The 20,050-nt window shown below is 42.4% G+C and overlaps 1 protein-coding gene across 1 annotated transcript; it reads right to left on the bottom strand.

The window, feature by feature from the left end:
• adamts5 (ADAM metallopeptidase with thrombospondin type 1 motif, 5 (aggrecanase-2)) lies at positions 1 to 20,050 on the bottom strand. The gene is made up of 8 exons (XM_086148104.1): positions 18,409 to 20,050; positions 8,064 to 8,196; positions 7,654 to 7,821; positions 6,842 to 7,125; positions 5,104 to 5,287; positions 4,439 to 4,614; positions 3,991 to 4,166; positions 1 to 3,367 (listed from the first exon to the last, which is right to left on the bottom strand). Exons 1-8 carry the CDS (start codon positions 19,444 to 19,446, stop codon positions 2,680 to 2,682), a joined length of 2,847 nt encoding a protein of 948 aa, XP_086004230.1. The 5' UTR covers positions 19,447 to 20,050; the 3' UTR covers positions 1 to 2,679.

The raw sequence follows: 20,050 nt of genomic DNA, 5'->3' as shown, positions 1-20,050 counted from the left end.
TTTAAATATATATTTTATGTACATATATTTATGTGGATGACTAGAAAAGAAACACTATGTTCTTACAAAGGAACAATTCCACAGTCATATTCCTAAATTAAATAGTAAATTGATACAAAATTACTACAATAAATAAAACAAATCTCATTGTTCCGCTATTCACACATACCAGTTGTACAAACAATAAATTACAAGCTCAGTGCTGTGTTTCTGTCATTCAGTGGGGGGTGGGTTCCTCGTTTGAAGAGCAAGAGTGTGTATCTGGTGAGCTGTTTGAGTGGTGCGTGTAAATATGGGTGAATATGAACATATATGAGAGAAATAATAATTGTAGAAAATGTTTATATTGCATATATAACTGGCACAGTGGAAGAAAATAATGTTGTTTTGCTCAGTGTGGATGGGGGTGGGGGTCTCGACCATGTTGTGTCTGGAATTGTTGTCATGGTTAGGGTTGCATCGGTGCAGCAGAGGAGGGGGTCGCCTCTATGGATATATGACAGGAAGTTAACACAACAGCACAAATGTATTTGGAAAACCTCCAGGACTAATACACGTGTCAATGTAAGACTGAGGTAATGAGGTATTATAACGGTACTTATTTTTGTGTGGTTCGAGATCAATATTTCATGTTGTGACTTCATGATCTGTCTTATCCTGTATTGAAGCAATGATTTCATTATAATTTAAACCCATCCCCTTATCCAACGGATGCTTTGAGATTGGGTGGGGTGTGGTTTTCCCATATTTTCTCCTAAATTCGTCATGAAATTGAAGTGATGTCGATTTACAGAAGAGCTGGACAGTTTTTAACCTTCTTCCACCATTCCTTCTTGAGTAAAATACACCTACTGATTCCTCTGAAGTCATTGTCCTTGTTGACATTACCCTAAATCTTTCTGGTTTGTGAGACTGTCCGAGATATTTATGTGATTACAGTAGGTTGGAATGTGAAGAAGTGATGCCTGTGGATTGTCGACGCAAACTATTTTTTACTCAAAAAACTTTAACATGATTTGCAGAAACTGACATAAGTTGCTCTGAAAATGAAAGGGAAACATTTTTTGACAGGAAAGTAAGATCACATCATTTCATTTCTACCAAATGAATTAAAATAGTGCTTTTTTTTTCAACTTAACCTATCACAAATCACAAGATAGAACCTGAAAGAGCTTAACTAAAAATAAAAGTATGTTTGAATATACTGACCATTAAAAAATCTTTTCCTACCCAGAGGAACAATCATGAACAATTATGAACAGATATTAGAAAAATCACTTGTGAATACTTGAGTTAGTAGTTCCATGGAGGAAATGAGCAGAGTCAAATTTGCAAAAGGACATAAATAACTTCATTAGTTTCTCTCATGCTATCTCTGCGAGTTTCCTGGTCAGGTATTGCCGCATAAGCGTTGTTCTCAAACAGACATTAAAACACAGAGTAAAGACTAAAACTCTCCCAACAATGGCATTGCATTGGGAGTGTCTGAGAGTGAAGAAGCAGTGGAGGACAAAAACACACGATCATGGTACAGGTTGTACTTTAAACACATGCCTGGATGCATTAATGTCCTTGCATGTTTGCGTCAGTATACAATTACCACACACACACACACACACACATACACGTGCACACACACACACACACACACACACACACACACACACACACACACACACACACACACACACACACACACAACCTTCAAAAATTAAGCACCTGAAACTGCATTTCATCTCTAACCCCCACAAATGAGTAGGAGTGTCGTGGTTAATTTGCCCCTTTCCTTGATCTAAAGCATATAAGGTTTGTCCTCCCTAGATCACCCTTCAATGTCGTTCATGCAGCGGTCTCCAGTCTGCACAGGTGATTATTGAATTCAGTACAGTCAATGTTTGTGTCATGAGGAAGAACTGTCTTCCTGAGTTATTGCAGAGGGGAAGAACTTTTCAGGAACCTGAGCACTCAGAAGTATCTGAACAAGTCTGGTACGATTTGTACCACATTATTGCGCTGTTTGGATGAAAGCCACTATTCAATCATCCAGTGGCTGGGTTTCACTGTTCTTTCTTGGTCCCGTGACACATCAGACATTGTCATGTCTCCCACGCTCTTTCCTGAATGTCCATGTTCATTGCGGGCACACAGGCAGAAGTCATGAGATGGTGAGTAACATGTGCTTCGCACAGCTGGAATTTGTCTCAGGCAAACACAGCAGGAGACAAATGGATCTTTCCTTATTACTCAAAGGAATATGAATGCACGAAATAGCATCAGAATACAATACACATGCCATTACAAGTAAACGCACACTTAGCCTCGAGGTCATTGGGCTGAAAGAAAGTCATTGTGATGGATTGAGCACATGGGCCGCAGTATGCAGCAGAAGTCCTTCGCTATGCCGAGGCCATACTAGGAAGCTTTAGAGAAATTGTCCTCTGTTCTGCGGTGAATTCCTCTTTTGATTCCAGGACATTTATCTCCATGAAGTCCTGCAAATCCATCCCACTGTCTGTGTCTGAGGCTCTGCTTGGCTGGTAAAGGCCTTTCAGCCAGCATTCACAATCGTATGTAGGGTTTAATGGTCCGCAGTCCTACACTTGAAACCCTTACCAGATTTACAGAGCTGCTTCTGCAGACTTACTCATTGTATCATCATCTTTTCCTGCACCTGCGTCTTCAACATTTCTTCACAAGGCAGTGTTTGAAGGCGGAGGGGCGGTCAGCCAGGAGGCAGCCCTTGGACAGTTTCCCGTCTTGGTCCTTACACTGCACTGTTCTGCTCTGCCAGCCCGTGTCACAAGTCCTGGAGCAGGTCATCCAGGTTCCTGTCACCCACTGGGGCCCTGGTTTTGGGGTTGAGGAATGTAGAGCAGTCGGTGAGGGATCTAGAGCAGGGTAACCAAGAGCAGAGGAAGATGTAGTGGTGCTGGTGGTGGTTCTTGCTGTGGTTGAAAGGACTGTTGGGATCTGCAAACTGGCGAGGCTGACACTGGGAGCGAGTGGAGCTGACGGCTGCAGTTTGCTTGTCCGACGTGGCATGAAGAAGCTGTAACGAACATCCAAGGGCTTTTTAGCATCCGTGGCTAAAATCTGGACCACCAAAGGTTCTTGAAGGGCACCCGGGCCCATGCTGTGAATCCATTCATCTCTTTGGCTCCAGCCACTGTAGTTGAGCAGGGTGCCATTAAGAGGGATGATTGTCTCAGAGGTGGAAATCATGAACTTGCCATTAAGGAGGTAATCGCCATTGGGTTTTCGGAGGGCAAGGTAGGCAGTATAGCGTGTCTGGTCTTTAGCTTTGTGCTGACGAACTTTAATGTGTGTGGAACCTGCAGGGATCTTCACTACATCAGTGTAGCCCTTACTGTTTGGGGAGAGAAAAGTGGTGATGTATTAGATGAGAAACCTTGATCAACTGATTATAAATGAGAAAGACAACTATTTTAGAGGAAACACTGGCAGCACCACAGTGACTGTGACTCTAAATAGAAAATAGCCTGACTTACTTCACCAGTAAATTGCACAGAAATCAAAGATAGGAAGAGATGTATAAGGTGAGACAAACAGTGCATTTTCCCTTTTCTACCTTGACAGAAAATGTGTCTTTCTGTCCTCAATAATTTGTATCCTTTTTCAAAATATATATTTCCAAAATGCAGTTGGTGGATTTTAGATTCCACCAGGATGTGAAGTTAACTGATGTGACTATGCGGCTTAACTGTATTGCATTCCTGGAATGATTCCTCAACATTCTCACATTTTTCTGTCTTTCGTCCTTTCACGTACATGTATGAATGTAGCATTTTAATTTCTATAAAAATGCTGCAGCCTCTTCGGTGAAAAATGACTGTTCCAAGATTATTTAATCTTATTTCTGCATTTGCAAAAACATACAATGTATTCAAAGCATCCACTCAGAATGCCTGCATGTATACTTAATTATTGTATTTATGTTTTTTGATAATGTCACGTTTCAGTCTTTCTTACCTCTTCCTGGTGAAGTTTCCCACAACACGTATGCATCCTGTGCTATTGCCCCCGCATATACCACACTTATCAAACTGAAGCTTTGAGCCAATAATGCCATCGCAGCCTGTCCGTACACATTTGCCCTTCACACACACCGAGCTGCTGTAAGGACGACATTCTGTTCCATCTGTCACCTGGAGACAGAAAGTCAAAGTCAACCTTATTATCACACATACCTGATTGAAATAGTTTCTCTAAGACCCACTGTGTAACAGTACATAACTTATAAATAATATCAAAAACAATGGCAAATTAAGACTAGGTAGCAAGGTCATTGCAAAGACCAAAAAAAAAAGTTGAGGTGGAAGTGGTTTTTAAAGTAATAGCAGTAAAAAAGTGCAGATAAGGATATTGTCTTTTTTCAAGGATCAATGCACCCTGCACCCTTTTTGTATCTGAAGCTCACCCTCTGTGAGAACACCACATAGTATCCTGTTCCTTTTGCTCGGCAGGTAAGCTTGCACACATCTTTGGGGAGAACACCTGCATACTTGGGTACCCATTCGACAAAAGTCTTCACTCCTTTGGGATCTGTCTGGGGGCCATTACGCAACTCACACTGCTCCTGACGGAAACTCTTATCTGGAGAAAAAAGAATTTTGGGGATGTGAAATATGGATGTGTGTATAAGTTATCTGTAATAAGTATAAAGTTGATGGGAAAAATAATTTATTTATTGGATTTTTCGCACTTATTTTGCCACTTTTTGTAGATTAAGTACTATCCCAGTTGGGCCATTGCTCAAGGGCCATGGCTTTATTTAGTTTAAATAACACACATATTCACTGGGCATGATCTCAGTTATATAATATAACAGTATGATAAGTCAATGTATTTTAAAATTTGATATCTATTTGAATATAATTATTCAAATAAATCTTTTGGTCACATTCACAATTTTTTTCTTACTTTCTTCCTATTAATCAGGGCTATATTCCAAAAAGTGACCACCACTCTTTTTGAAATGACAACAAGTATTATTAGATGCAACAAAATAATCATCAGTCAGGTCAGTGACTTAGTGGGAATGTCTTGTGTATCCTCTATTGAGGCCTGGCTACCATCACTCACTCGTTGGTGGACACGGCGTCACATTGCAGGATCTATAGATTGCTCTCTTCCCCGTACAGTAGCGTCCATTATTGCGTGGTGGAGGGTTGTTGCAAAGACGTTGGGCAAACTGTACTCCGCCTCCACAGGTTCTGGTGCATGCTCCCCAAGGACCCCATGAACTCCAGCTGCCATGGTTTGATGCCTGAGAGAGATGCACAGAGCAAAATAGAGGAGAGGTAAGATGAAAGTGGAGATTAGATTAGGGGACAGTGGAGGAGAGATCAGAGAAGAGTGAAGGATGAAGAGAAAAAAGACCGACATATTAAGAGTCAGTTTGGAGGCCAGACTGAGCTCTGCTTCATAGGTCAAACCATTTTCTAACAAATTTTAAACCCACAACTTTAGACATCTTCATAATGAATATCATTCAAATGTTTCCAATCACAGTATAACAACTCACAGAGACCGCATCAAACACATCTAATGCTGTGCCAGAGGAAATTCTGATATTTCTTCTGATTTTTTTCTAATACTCTTACAACAATTAATGGATGAATAGGGAATAATAAAATTACTGGATATGAAATATTTAATACTTGAAGACAAAATGTATTTAGAAATGCTGTGGTATGGGCGCTGCATGTTTTAGTGATTAGAATTCTGTTACCTTCTTCAGCGTTAAAACGTTTAATGTTCAGTGCCGGGAACTTTTAAAAATAAACAAATGACGAGTGTGAATGAATAGTAGCCTTAAATAAGTTGACTACTTAAGCACACATTAATTATTAAAATCAACACCATGTGGTTGAGATGGCATTATTTATAGGTTTAATCGGTCATTTTCCCATTAGCTATTCTGTAAAAGAGTTGTTCACATCAGGCCACTTTCCCGAACTCGATGAACCGTTCCAGCCAAGAAGAAGCTTCTGTATTTTTCCTCCTCCGTAGTAAAAATGTATTCACAAATAATGTGTCACTATGCACATACAACCAGGGAAAGAACTCACAGTCACACTTATCCTCTTGACTGAGAACATGGAATTCGAATTGTCTGCTATTGTTTGAATGACTTAATCACCGTAGCCTCCATAATATCAATTGAAAACAATTAGATGCAGATAATACTTGTTTATAGTTTTAGCATGGCGCCCATTCACACCAGAACTGTATAAACTGCCATAAACTGTCACAAAAAATGATTTAAACATTTAAAGAGACTATAGAAAACATCCGGCATCTCTGGGTGGTTAATAAATCCCAAGGTGATAGAAACGTAGCCATGTCACAAAAAGAGTCAAAAATCCACACATACAAGTGTATAAAAGCAGATAGCCAGAGGCATGTGCCACACAAACACAAAGAAAATATTATTTTCCATTTCCTATTTTCACTATTCCACACAAAACCACACACAGACAGATACACAAACCTGCACACACGACCATCAGCCTGCCAAAAGCTGATCTGGTCATTTGACCCATTAAAGACAAATCTGATTTAAATTATATCAAATAAAGGCCAACTATGAACAGGTTAACACTGAATGAATTAAACCGCTCACTCATGGACACATTTTCCACGGTTTTACTCAATCTCTCCCACCATCTTGTTCAAACATATTTTCTTTAAGACAATTTTGTATATGATAGAAAACATTTTATCATGATATCAATCGATAAATAAATAATGCTACCTGATCAGTAAACAAGAATGTATTTTTAATTGGAGTCCTGTTTTCAGCATATTCTGTTCTTACCGAGTAGTGCCTCTTGCGTGTTTTGTCCACACACTTTCCCTGCAAGCAGATTCGGCCTTTTCCACAGGGGGTTCCCTCCACTGCCGGCAACTTCTTCGTCAGACAAACCATCTGTCCCTGGCGAATCACAGCACACCACAGCCGAGAGCAGACATCCATGCCGGGGCAGACTGTGTACTCCGGCCCGAAGGCTAGGCGACACTGGAGAACTGCGTCGTAGCTCTGTCCTGGCAGTTCTTCAGGGCCAAGCAGTGGCTGGTGCGGTGAGTCCAGGAGACACTCAGCTGTGGAGAGGATGAAGGAGGATTTGATCTTGATCAGGGGCTCTGGGCTGTCACGGATAATATACAAGTGTGACAGACCGATGAACCCTATAAGCCAATGAATAGGTAGAAACCCCTCAAATGTTGCACCTGTAACCCCACATGAGCATGCATGTGCAGACTCAAACTTAGATGGGGTTCAATCTGCATTAGTATATCATCTTGAACCTAAAATAAATTCTGTTCATAGTAGAGAAAATATAACTTAGCAAACTAAAAACCCAGAACCTGTTGAAAGTGGAATGCAAAATATGACTCATCTTGGTTGCCTCACAACGATCTGTACTTGGCTGCACTAAAATTTCTACTCCTTGAAGATGCTTGTGTAAATGTTTCCTTATTCATATAGCTCTCTATGGTGAAAAAGAGCTCTCAGATATAGCCATGTCCAAGTGCCATTCCGGGTATGTTTCTTTTGCTGGTGAAAAAAAGGTCTTTACTTTTTTAAACAATGTACTTTTCTGCTCATGTCACCCAGGTCTTTCTCACCGTTGCCATCATCGAAGAAGTCAGTGATAGTTGCCGAGGTGCAGCGGCTCCAGGGCTTAGAGGCATCAATGGAAGTCAGGATGGAGGACATGAGGCGTTTGTCGCTGTTTACACCAAAGCGCTCTTCACAGAATTTGGAATCATCGTGGGATAAACCCAGCAAATGACCTGAGGCGGGGAGAGAAAGGCCTTGGAATGTTATGCCTGTGCATTGCTTTGACTCTTGGAAAACAGAGATGAGTCTTGGCATGGGTTTCCACATGCAGCAAAAATGAGAAAAGAAAACAAGAGACCCTTTCAGGTATCAGGCGTTTGACATCCGTCAATTTTTGCGAGATATCATTCGGGAGGAGAGATGACAGCGATACAGGCCCTTGCTAGCCTGCATTGCCATGTTTGTGTATTCTTACCTATCTCATGCGCAACCGTAAATGCAGCATGAAGTCCATCATCTTCAATGACAGCACAGCTTCTCTCAGGAGAGCAGATGGTGCCGACGTCAGCCATACCCAGAGTGTCACAGGAGTGGTGGCCACAGAGGTCCTGGACGAAGGAAATACTCCAAGTTTAAATCAGAACTTTGGAACAACCTCCCCTGCGTTTGCCCATCAAATTACAACCAATTAATAGAGTATCGTTATATTAAGGGGAACATTTTTTGAGCACAACAAATAAAATGATATTTAAACCATATGCTATTGTTCTAGAGCTAATTTCAATAAGAAATAAAATTATATAGTCTGTAACGACTAACTGAACAAGATATCAATTCAGGGTCAGACAGATTTAAAAAAAACAAAATAAAATTCTCAAAAGACATTAGAATGCCATATTATGTCAATGATAACATTCAGACGTTTAGAAGACATTGGTCTTTGTACTGTTGAAACATAGCATGAAATATAAATTATACATTTGATGGCAAACTCTAGTTTACCGTTAAGTTTGCTGTCTTCGGACCAGTTTTACTATGCTCAATTCATTTTACTCGAGTCACTTGTTTTTACTGATGCTGTCACGAGCAGTCTGGTCCTTGACATGTGATTCTGGTTTATGCCATCAATGCTTTTATATATCCAAAGCATCTACTTGTCTGTCTCGCACAATAAGGGAATACTATTGATCTTTACTTTGATTTTCATGTGCCACTGCAGATGAAGCCTCTGGGTTGTCAAGGCCAAGTGCAGGAATCAATCAGTTAATCATACCATTGCATCAGCATGTGCACACACCTGCACATGGCCTTCGCACACATACTTGAGCACTAACATACAAGCCCAGAGAGTACTTTCACCGCACAGATGTGTAGGAGCGTATAGAGACTGTGCATTCATGTATGTGCATGTTGCTATATCCCCAAAAAAGTACGAAAAATATATAAGTGCGCGCGCGCACACACACACACACACACACACACACACACACACACACACACACACACACATACACAGAGGAGATGGATTGTCACGCTAAGTGGTGTTGACATGCCTGCTGGATAATGTGTGAGGCTCTCAGAGGACTGTTTTTGCCTGTTCCAAGCAGATCACTTTGGAACAAACTGCCTTGTGTTCTGCACTCACACACATGACTGCCTGGTGGGTGGGGTCTCTCTCTGTCTCACACACACACACACACACACACGCACACACACACACACACAACTAACTCTTAAGACTGTTCATGCAAGCAACTTAATTCTCAAGAACAAAAGTATACCAAGTATACCAAAAGTATACAGAAAAAATAATAAGGCAAAAACACATACATGTGCAAGCCCACATGCATGCACATACACCCCCCCCCCACACACACATCATTGCACAGCACAGGATGAGTGCAAGCTTTTGCCAATTAACTGCTGGATAAATGACAAGCAAACAAAAGACAAGTTGAACACTTTCACTTTGTTTTGATGTGTAAAAAATGAAAAACTTGAGAAGAAAGACCCGTTTGTTTTGAATCAGAGGTAATGTATGGAGAAGTTTATCTTTAAATTTGGTGTGTTTCTCTTTCCCCGATTCCCACACTCTCACCCCAATGTCCTTCACATCTCCCCTCAGTCCATTTATTTACCCACTTATCCCCTCTGTGGCTCAATAGAGAATGTTGATCTTTCAAAGAGAAGTGGTAAAATATCAATAAGAAAATTCTCCCTTGAAGTGAAGACAAGACGAAAAAATATTTGCAAAGACAGTAAAATAATTTATGTCTTTTCCCTTTATTTTTATGGAAAGACCCTCACATGCAGGTGAGAGAATGGAAGGTGGTTGGGGATGTGGGGATGGAGGTTAATAATGAAAAGAGCTGAAAGCATGAGGGAATTAAGGAAATATTGGCAAAAATAACAGAGGAACAGGTGGCGGGATGGTTATAAAGGTCAGGTGGCAATCAGTGTTGTGTGCTGTGAAACAGCAGAACCAAACCAAGGCTTTACTTAAATAAACAGCCTGCCAGACTTAGACACACACACCCACACATACACACACACTCTCTAGCAAACTGTATTTAGCTAGATACTGAAAATACAATCTGTGGCCAGATTTCAAATGTGTTCATCAGCAGAAAGAATAAACACCACAGTGCTTCCCTGGACTCTTCCATAATAACCGGACAACAGGTTGCCAAATAATCAATTGCATGGCAGATTTTCCACAGATGTAGAATGCAATTGCTCTATTATGGTCCAGTTTGGAGTCAAATATTACGATTTTTTAAAAGGAAATTAAAAGACTCTTCATTGTCTATTAGAGTCAGCAAGGAAAGTGACGCTATTTTCAGGACTCACACAGATGCCAGATGTGTGGACCTGCTGAAGATGATGTCTTATCACTATGCTTTAGTCTGAGACAGTTGGCTGGCATGGGCATCTGGCATATCTGGGAATTGGAAGGGGAGTGCTCCCAAGCCCTGGACTGAGCTCCTGCCTCTCTACCTCCTTCCTGTCTTAAATGGGGATCAACTGTTGCACCTGATTGATAGTCTACTTTGTTGCATTTTATAGGGAAATATACTTTAACTTTATAGCTATTCTTTCACAAGTTTACCATTTCAGTTTCATTATTTCAGCAATAATAACAGGTGTTAATCAGCAAGTACAATCAAAAATCATACCGTAAATGCTAGTCTGTAGAGGTGGCAAACATCCAATGAATCTGTTGATAAAATATATATGTGCTATTTGGACAGTAATAATACTTTTATAGTTGTGCTGATTCTCAAGCCAGTGGTGAAAATTGCTCATAAAGTGGATTAACATGTGGGATCTTCACTAACAGAATTTGCAATAACTTAATATTATGGGCCTAATTCAGTTAGTGTCATCTTGACTCATAATCCTTTCAGAAAAGGAGAACTCTATGAGAACATGTCTGGATAATTTAAAGGCCATGTATAATATGTATGGATGTAAAATAAAATACATTTAGTATGCTAATACAATATTATTATGTAGAGCTCTTTGATTCTGTTCACACAAGTTAAAGTATCAACCAGTTCTAACCCATTAAAAAGGTTTAACACATTATCATCATCAGTTCTGTCACACGCACTTACTGGTGGTTTGAGTGAGACGGAGTTAGCCCAGAAAAACATTTTATGGACCACTTCTAAAAAGGCAACTTTGCTAGAACAATAAAAATAAAATGTCAATGCTCTTCATGTGAACACTTGATCCAGCCTCAAAAACAGAGCTCAAAGGGGATAAAAGACTATGATTTCAAAACGGAATTCATTTTTAAATTCACTGATGCATTACAGTGAGGAGACAGTACGGCCTGCATGTTGTTACCAGGCAGACTGAACCCTCTGGCCAGTGGTGGGTGCCAACAGAATCTGGCCGGGGTCAAGGCCTTGGGTTCCAGGAGCTGTCTGCAGGTTGTCAACATATGCCAGACGATGTGAGGCACGTGTGAAATATCAAGAACAGTTTAAACAAATAGAGAGAATGGCTGCGACTGGGGCTGAGGTTGTGAAATGTACACTTGAATGTACAGACACGCACAAACTAGTGGAGGTATTGACAAGAAGGGAAGAGACCATTCTACATTCATACACTCAGAGTAATGACATAACTATGTCCGACAGATGGAGGAAATCACACTGTATCTATACTGCCACCAACACCAAAATCTGAGGGCTGAGAAAAACTGAATATCAAAATGTATAGGAACCTTTTTTCATGGACAATTTCTATTATAGAATGAGCTTAGGAATGCAAAATTATTTGTCAGATAAACATCATTTATTTGTACTCAAGCATGATAATGAGTGTTCCCTTCTCACTGGTCCTTCAAAGCATCTGACAGGATTGGATCTTGCAGTGAGATTAAATTCATGTGATTTTCTACCTAAAAGTATTAGTATGTGTTGTTTTACTTAAGGATCAGTGAGATATAAAAAAATCACTGCACTTACATCAACAGCCATTTTGAGTAAACTGAAATTCTTCTTCCGCAGACGCCGTTTTACTTTTAAATATCCTCATCATCATAACTTCGCGACTGACCTTCCAGGTAAAAACAACCTACTGATGAAAATCATAGTTCTAAAAATTTTAACATTTTATTCTTGACTAGATGAAGATTATCTCCTCCATTACGATCTTCTGCTTTCCATTCTGGTTTGTGGTCTTTTAGTGGACAGGCTATCATCTACAGTAGTAGGCAGGTAGATAAGTGGGTAAGTCCACCTACTTACCCACTTGGGTAGGTAGTTAGATCAGTTGGAGTGTCCAGTCCGCCACAAAAACACCCACCCATTATATTACACAACCCCTAAACTTCTGCTGTTTTCCATTTTAAATAGAAACCAATGCCTGACAGATATAAGATTTTTTTTTCTTTTAACTGAAAGTCAATACTGATGTTTGGTAGACAGAATGACAGGGAATTAGTGACTTATCTAAAACCAGTGTTGAAAAGTGCAGCAACTCTGCATCACTGGCATCGTAAGCATCTACTGCTAATGTCTATTTAAATAACTCAGCTGTTGCTGCAACACGCAAGTGGAAAAAAGCACCAACACATGTATATGACAACATCTTTAGAGTCCCACAGCTCTCCTGGCAGTCTACAGTGGGGCTTTGTTTGCTATCCAAGTTCACAATGAGTGAGCACAGCCATGCATATCATTTAATGTTCCCATATACTGTACAGTGATGCACAAATACTCAAAAAGCCTGAGTCTCTTCATTGTGCCCATTGTTTTGTTCCAGTGCTGGTATGTGTGACACTAGGTGACACAGCCACATGGGTCAGATCACTCTGGGTACAGGGTGTTAGATTAAGTGGAGCTGACCACAAAGGGGGGACTTCCCTCATGTGCTGTATTCACTGGCTGCACCCCTCATGCCGGGACAATGGACCTGTCTGACTTCACGGCTATAAAGTCCTCAATGAAGCTCAGTTCTTGTTCAGCGGACTACAATGAGCAGAATCAACTTTACAGTTGGAACAAGCATATCAATGGTTCGGTTATTTAAAGGTCTTTCATTGAACATGGTTTGACACTGAGAAAACATTCCTTAAAATTGTGTCCAAGTACCAAGGAAACAATATGATGTATGTACAGCTTTGTCTCTGTCTTGGATTCTATTGGGAATGCCACAAAGGCTAAATCACAAGACTTTCAAGCTGAGGGTAAAATGATAATAAATAGTGTATTCTAACCATAGTAAGAGAGAAACATCAATTACAGGTCAAATAAATCTATTAAGACTGAGTCTACTCTTCATCCAATGTAGTTTTCAAAAAAACGGATGTGTAACATGGGGATTTCCCTATTTGCCCTTAACCACCTAAGAATTCCTTAATGCATGCAAAGAAGACTGTGGGGAATGTTATCCTCAGAATATCTTCAGATGTGGAATTATTTGTGGAAAAGGGAACAGTGGCTGAGTTGATGTGGTTTGTGAGGTATGTGATGTTTCTTTTTTTTCTCATTTTTTCCTTGAACGATATAACTTGAATCTTATGCCTTAGCCTCTTCCAGAGAGAAACTAGAATACAAGTTTGGAGGTCAGGACCTGGAATCTCAAGAACATTGGCTTTAAAAACACGTTATTTAGTCACAATTGTTTTATTGTTCAGGTTAAAATGCAGCACGGTATGAGGTACCTGAGCCAAACAAAGTTATTTCCTGCCTGGCATGTTGTCTATGGAAACAGACCACATAACTGGATTCGCATGAATTCCTTAAGGGAAGAAGTCTCAAGACTGTTTTTTAAAATTCCACTTGAATTACAATGCATTTTCATGCAAAGTTTGGATGTTTTTGTATTTTTGTCACAATGATAAACAATGAGTGAAGTAACAGCGATTTAAAGTACTCAGTCAAAACAAAGAATCCTTTTAGGCGTCTTTTAATAGCCAAGGGGGTTCAGAGGTCAAAGCTAAAGTACATGGAGGGTCTGTCCTGGGCTTATTAAGGTTTTGACCTTAAAGTTAGGTCACACTTTATGATTATTCTGCATGCAGACCCACAGCAAGTTACAATTAAAATAATCTGTTTAAGAAATGCATCAGACAATAAAATGGCAGAAGAGTGCATGTTGTACACACAAGAAAGGGATCACCTGCCTTTTCCTGCTGACGGTTTAAATCTAATTTGTAAAAGCCACTCTCAATACTGAAGGTGAGATTATTGTAAATGAGCAACAAGATGCAGGTTAATTAAGAGTTCGGATATATTGAGAGAGCTGCTTTCTCATAATTGTATAGCTAAGAGCCAAAAAAATGTAGTTCTTTTGAACCTTATATTTTGTATTGTATTTCAATTGCAAAGCTTATTCAGGAAGAATTAAGGAAGAACCCACTCATTTAGAGATCACGGAGGAACTTGTAAGTGAATGCATCTCAGTATAACATTCTCACATCTCATCATGGATGAATTATAGATGTAATTAAGATCTATAGCTAATCACTTCATTGATAGAGTGCCTTCTCACGGGGTTTGTCTAGGGGAAGGCCTTACATCCCAGGCTTTCAATGCTCCTATTATGAGAATTCCATTCGTATTGCCATTTACAGTCAATGCCACAGTGCGTAGTACTGAAATCTGACCAGGATATTTGATCTGTGTGGTAGCAACACAAATGAAAGAATTCAAGGTTTCAAGAATTGAAACCAAAAGCCTTGTTACCTGCCTCTCTGACCTAAAGATTCATTGTAAATGTCTGAAACTAGCCCCTCCGGGGACATGCCAAAAAGATGAATTGGACCCAAGTCTGTGACAGACACTGTTTTTAAGTGAGATCAGTAAAATGGTAGAAGTTGGGAGAGGAAAACTTCAACAGTCTTAATTGAGGAGCTGGAGATTGGACAGGCAGTTTCATTTCAAATCTATATATCTGACTAAAGGATCAGATCCAAAGAATGAAGACAAAGAAAGAGTGGGATCTGCCTTGTCACCAATTTCCTTTACATTTTGATGCCTTGCTAGCCATCCTCCCACGGGCTACTTTGGAGTAGACATTTATTTTCCTACCCAACCTGACAAATCCAACCACCACGAATGCAATTTTTTTTAATTTAAGCTGGGCGATGCAGGTGTTGTGCCAAAAGGTTTTATAAGGAACCACAACTAGGTTGGCGTTTTGAAACAGGGAATCTGTGCCAACTGGCCAATTCAGGTATGTACTACTGGCTACCTTGCCAGTGAATGACGGCGCAAACTTGGCACGTCCACAACGAGCTTAGACATAAAACCCCTGCTGCTTTCTTTTTCACCGCCCATTACAAGACCTTGCATGACTTCAACACACCACAATCCAAGGCGAGCTATCTGACATTGAGTTAACCACCATAAAGCCACACCCAGAGGGATGAAAATGTATGTTAGATCTACCACTGCTCTGCGGCTTTGGACCAGGCAGGGAGTGGAGGAGGATGGAAGAGAAATGGATGTTGAAAGAGGGGATAAATGAGTGTGGTCTCTGTAAACGTACCGCTCGTGTTTGTTTTTCTGACAGCTCCCAGCTCCAGCTGACAGACACTGGAAAACTAACAGGGAAAAAATGCAGACTGGAGTGACGAAAGTGAGAGACAGAGGGAGAGGATGGTACATAGCCGGGCGGCTAATTAACGCCACTTTCAATGTAGTTTGAGGGATGTTTCTGCAAAGCACCATGCAGCTCACTTTCAAACCTCTTGCCCTGGGAGGAATTTGCACACACAGCTGGGAGCATGCATCTCAGATCATACATTTTGGGCTGTCAGGGGACCGGGAGGGGAGGCTAGAGACAGAAGAGTCTGCCTAGAAAAACAACAGACTTAGGAAATACTGTTTTCTGGCCATTTCAAGTAAGATGAGCTGTACTAAGCAAAAACAATAGGATAGTGAAAGTAAAGGAAAAGGCAAACAAAGATAAACTAGACCTGGAAGCCAGTGTCAGTGGCGTCATGCCAGACAAAGTCCAGTGACCTGTGAAAGTTCAAAAGTCAGACCTACAGAGACTTAACAATTTGGCAAATGTTTACAAATGGGAAATTAAAATCACTATAATAATTTAAGCTGTGAATGATAATCTTCATGCACGTTGCTATAAAAGTGGAGGCCAATGACATTTCAGTATGATCAAACAGTGTTCTTGAGTGTCACTTTTCTGCTAAGGTCCACCCCAACAAACCTACACCATTCAGTACTGCTTGCATACAAAGCATGTCGATTTGATGTTAAACAGAAATATTGCTTAACAATAACAAATAAGTAACATATTCCAATTTTGCTGCCACCTGTTGTTTGTTGACATGAAAACCTATTCAGAAGATGACAAGCTCCATTTGTAACTATAACTGAGTAACTTGTAATCATCAACCTAAATACACTTCTTATGATTTGCAGTACTGCCAAGGTGGCACAGTGCTAAGCGCTTCCTCCTCATAGCCAGAATGGTTTCCCTGGTTTGATCCCACTGGGTTTCCTCCAGGTTCCGTGCTTTCCTTCAGTGGATTGATTGGAGGCCCTAGATTGCCTGGACTTGTGAATGAGCGAGTGAATGGTTGTATGTATCTATATGTGGCTTGTAATCCACTAGTCCCACCTCTTGCCCAATATCAGCTGGGATAGGCCCCGTGCAGGAGCGGTATGGATAATGGATGAACACCCATTTTGACCCCAACACACAGAAATTTCTTTAACTCCAACTTCCCCCATTTTCATTTTCTCCTTAATTCATTTATTTATTTTTTTGATTGTTTATGCTATGGCCTTGTATGACATTACATGAGAGAATTTGGTTTTAGTTTTTGAACTCTAGCGCCCCTTCAGGGAGTGCACCAGCACTTCTGCATCACCCTGGTCAGTGTCTCACAGGCTACTGTGACAACAGGGGGCCATGCAACTTTAAAACATGAATCATAGCAGATATAAGTGTGATTATTGAAGGTGCATTACATATGAGGGGACACTGATAGACGCTGGTAGACAGATTTGTAGAATGGACTGTCAGCAAGACCAGGGAGATGGTGATTGACTTCCCCAGCACAGCCTCAACAGATCACGAGCGAGGTGGTGGAGATGGTTGAGAGCTATAGATTCCTGGTTGTCTTGTTTGACAGCAGACTGGACTGGAGATCCAACACAGAGTCTGTGTACAGGAAAGGAATGAGCAGACTGTACTTCCTCAGGAAGCTCAGATCATTTAATGTATGCAGCAAGATGTTGGAGATCTTTTATCAGTCTGTTGTCATCTTTTTTGCAGCTGTGTGTTGTGGGAGCAGCATCAGAGCCAGAGAATCCCACAGACCAGACCGGGTCATCAGGGGACGTGGCTCTGTGATTGCTCTCAGGAAGGAGAACTTCGCGACCATGGTTGAAAGGAGGACGCTAAAGAAACTGTTGTCCATCATAGACAACCCGACCAAACCCTCAACATCACACTAGATAGACAGCGGGGCAGTTTCTCCAGCAGACTGGTACAGCTCCGCTGTCAAACAAAAATACAAGGAAACTTTCATACTTCATGCCACAGCCCTCTACAGTGACTCATTCTAAAAGTTACTATGCTACTTCACATTCCTGTCAATTGATAAACACAGAACAACAGTTTCTAGATTACACCTCATACTGTTGCAGACTGGGGCTTAGCAATGCAACAATCAGAGTGAATGATCAATTGTTCTTAGGATAAATGTCTTTAGAAGACAGTTTTGATTCATCAGTCGATGAACAGTGGAAACCCAGGGTTCTCTCGCATGGCACTAACAGTTAGCCTGAGGGTGCACTCCTGTGTTATGATAACTAATGGTGCGGGGTTGTGTCACACATCGAACAGCGTACAGTTATTCAACCATTGAGTTCTTTACCACAGAACCAAGAGAAGCTCCCAACAGTCGTCATCATCACCACTCCCAAAGGATTCTAGGGTTCCACTGGCCAGTCTCCCCACCCCACGCGACAATACTTTTACACTTCAGAGTCTATTTATTTTATATGTGTATTTTTAGCTTTTCACTATCTTGTCCTTGCATGTCTTGCAGCTGCCGCGAAACAAATTCCCAAGCATGAGATCATTAAAGTACATCTTATCTCATCATTTCAGGAAAATAAAAAGTACATTAGCACCTGGGAAACGGTTTTATTTCAGGGTTAAGTGTGAAGGCGCACCTGACAGGCGACCGGGTCAAGCGGAAGTACGTCATCTAGCCCTAACAAGGAAGCCAGGTGCTACCAATTAGGAATAAACACATGTCGAGTGTGTGTGTGCGCGCGCGCGCATCACGCCTGCGCACACGCCGAGGGTCATTGGGGATTGTTTACCTGCCTGGTGAAGAGGATGGCGGCGTCGTGGTGTTGCGGGTGGTCGTCGTCCAGGGGGTTTTGCTGGTTTTGCCACTTGCAGAAACTTTTCAAGGTGGCGGCCGCGTTCTTGGACACCTCGAGCCCCTTCTCCCGCTCGGTGACCGCGGTCACCTTCACCACCGACAGTCGGATGGGGTTCTCGATGCTGGCGTGGCCGTATAGTTTGGAAGCGATGGAGGCCAGGGTAAGCAGGTAGTGGTTCAAGTCCTTTCCGTACTTCTTGCTCATGGTTTCGTCCGCGACCAGGAGGAGCTCCACTTGCCTGGCGCGAGAAACCGACCTCCTGCGCCGCGCGCCTTCCCTCCCCGCGAGGTCGCTCCGCCGCCGGTGTCCACGCGCGCCTGGGTCACCCGCGCGCCGTCGCGTCCTCGCCGCGTGCCTGCGTCGCCTGCGCCCGTCGCGCGTCCCGCAGCTCTCGCGCGCGTCTCGCGCAGCTTCGAACGCGAAGCCCTCGCGCGTGAACACGTGGAGGGCGCTCTCGGCGTCCTTGTCCTGCAGCGCGCGCGCGTCGTGCTCGTGCCCCTTCGCCCGCACGATCGGGGTGATGGAGTAGCGCGCTCGGTTAACGGCGAAGAAGCCTTCTAACCCGCCGCCGCAGAGGTTGAACACGGCCAGGGACTCCGGCTCGGAGTCCACAGTGCCGCGGTAGGCGCACTCCCGCTGCAGGGGTGCGGGTCCCCCCCCCATCAGGGGCAGCGCGTACTGGGGGCTGAAGTGATGCGACAGCACCGAGTCGTCACGCTCCATGTCCAGCTGGAAGCGCTTCCCGTCCAGGTACACCAGATACCCCGCTTTCCCGCCGCCGTGGTAAATCCGATCGATGGTCCGCACGACGCCATCCGTCCGCCGGGCAGGTGTCAGCAGCGAGCCGTTTGCAGGTGGAAGGTAGAAACCTCGGAAAGTCGCTCGGCCCGCGCCGCCGAGCTCCAACTCCACGACGCACAGCAGCAGCAGACCAAACATGCTCTCGGCCGTAGCACCAAGGAGCCGCACCATTGTTCATTCCAGCCCGACGAGCATCTAGAGTCCTGTCTCCTCTAGAAGAGACACAGAGCAGCTGAAGAGACAACTTTGTGCTGTTGTGCCTTCAAGCGGCGCATCCTGCCGGTGTCTGAATCAGGGGTGACCGCAAGGCGAGTAAACAAAACCACGGGTGGAAGTGGACATTGAGAAGGAGCAGCAGAGAGGAGGGACTGTGCAGGTTGCTGAGCACTGGGCTGAACTTGTAGAACAAAACACCAAAGTTTGCTCTTAATAGGACCCAGAGAGAAAAAGTCCTGCCCCCTTTGCACTCAATCACCACTCCTCCACCCCCTCCTTCCCTCCCTCTCTCTCTCTCTTTCTCTCTCTCTTCCTCAAATCAGTTAAGTCAAGTGCTTGAGAGAAACCCAAACAATGCTGGTGCTGGAGTATTTCCCACTGCTCAGCAAAGAAGAGGGGCGATTGTTATGATTTCAATCCACCTCAATCATCCTAAGAGGGAGAGAAACAGACAGACAGAAACAGGCCGCTTCTCAATTATCTGTCTTCAAAGTAATTTTTTCGGGGGTGGAAGGTACAGGAGAAACACACCATTCTAAAAAAACAAACCAAAAAAAAA

The sequence above is a fragment of the Fistularia commersonii genome, chromosome 6 (genome assembly GCF_037954325.1).
Source record: "Fistularia commersonii isolate RoL2024-O1a breed Wild chromosome 6, RoL_Fcom_v1.0, whole genome shotgun sequence".
Classification (NCBI taxonomy): domain Eukaryota; kingdom Metazoa; phylum Chordata; class Actinopteri; order Syngnathiformes; family Fistulariidae; genus Fistularia; species Fistularia commersonii.
The sequence above is the reverse complement of the archived record's forward strand: the minus strand, read 5'-3'. Positions and strand labels throughout refer to the sequence as shown.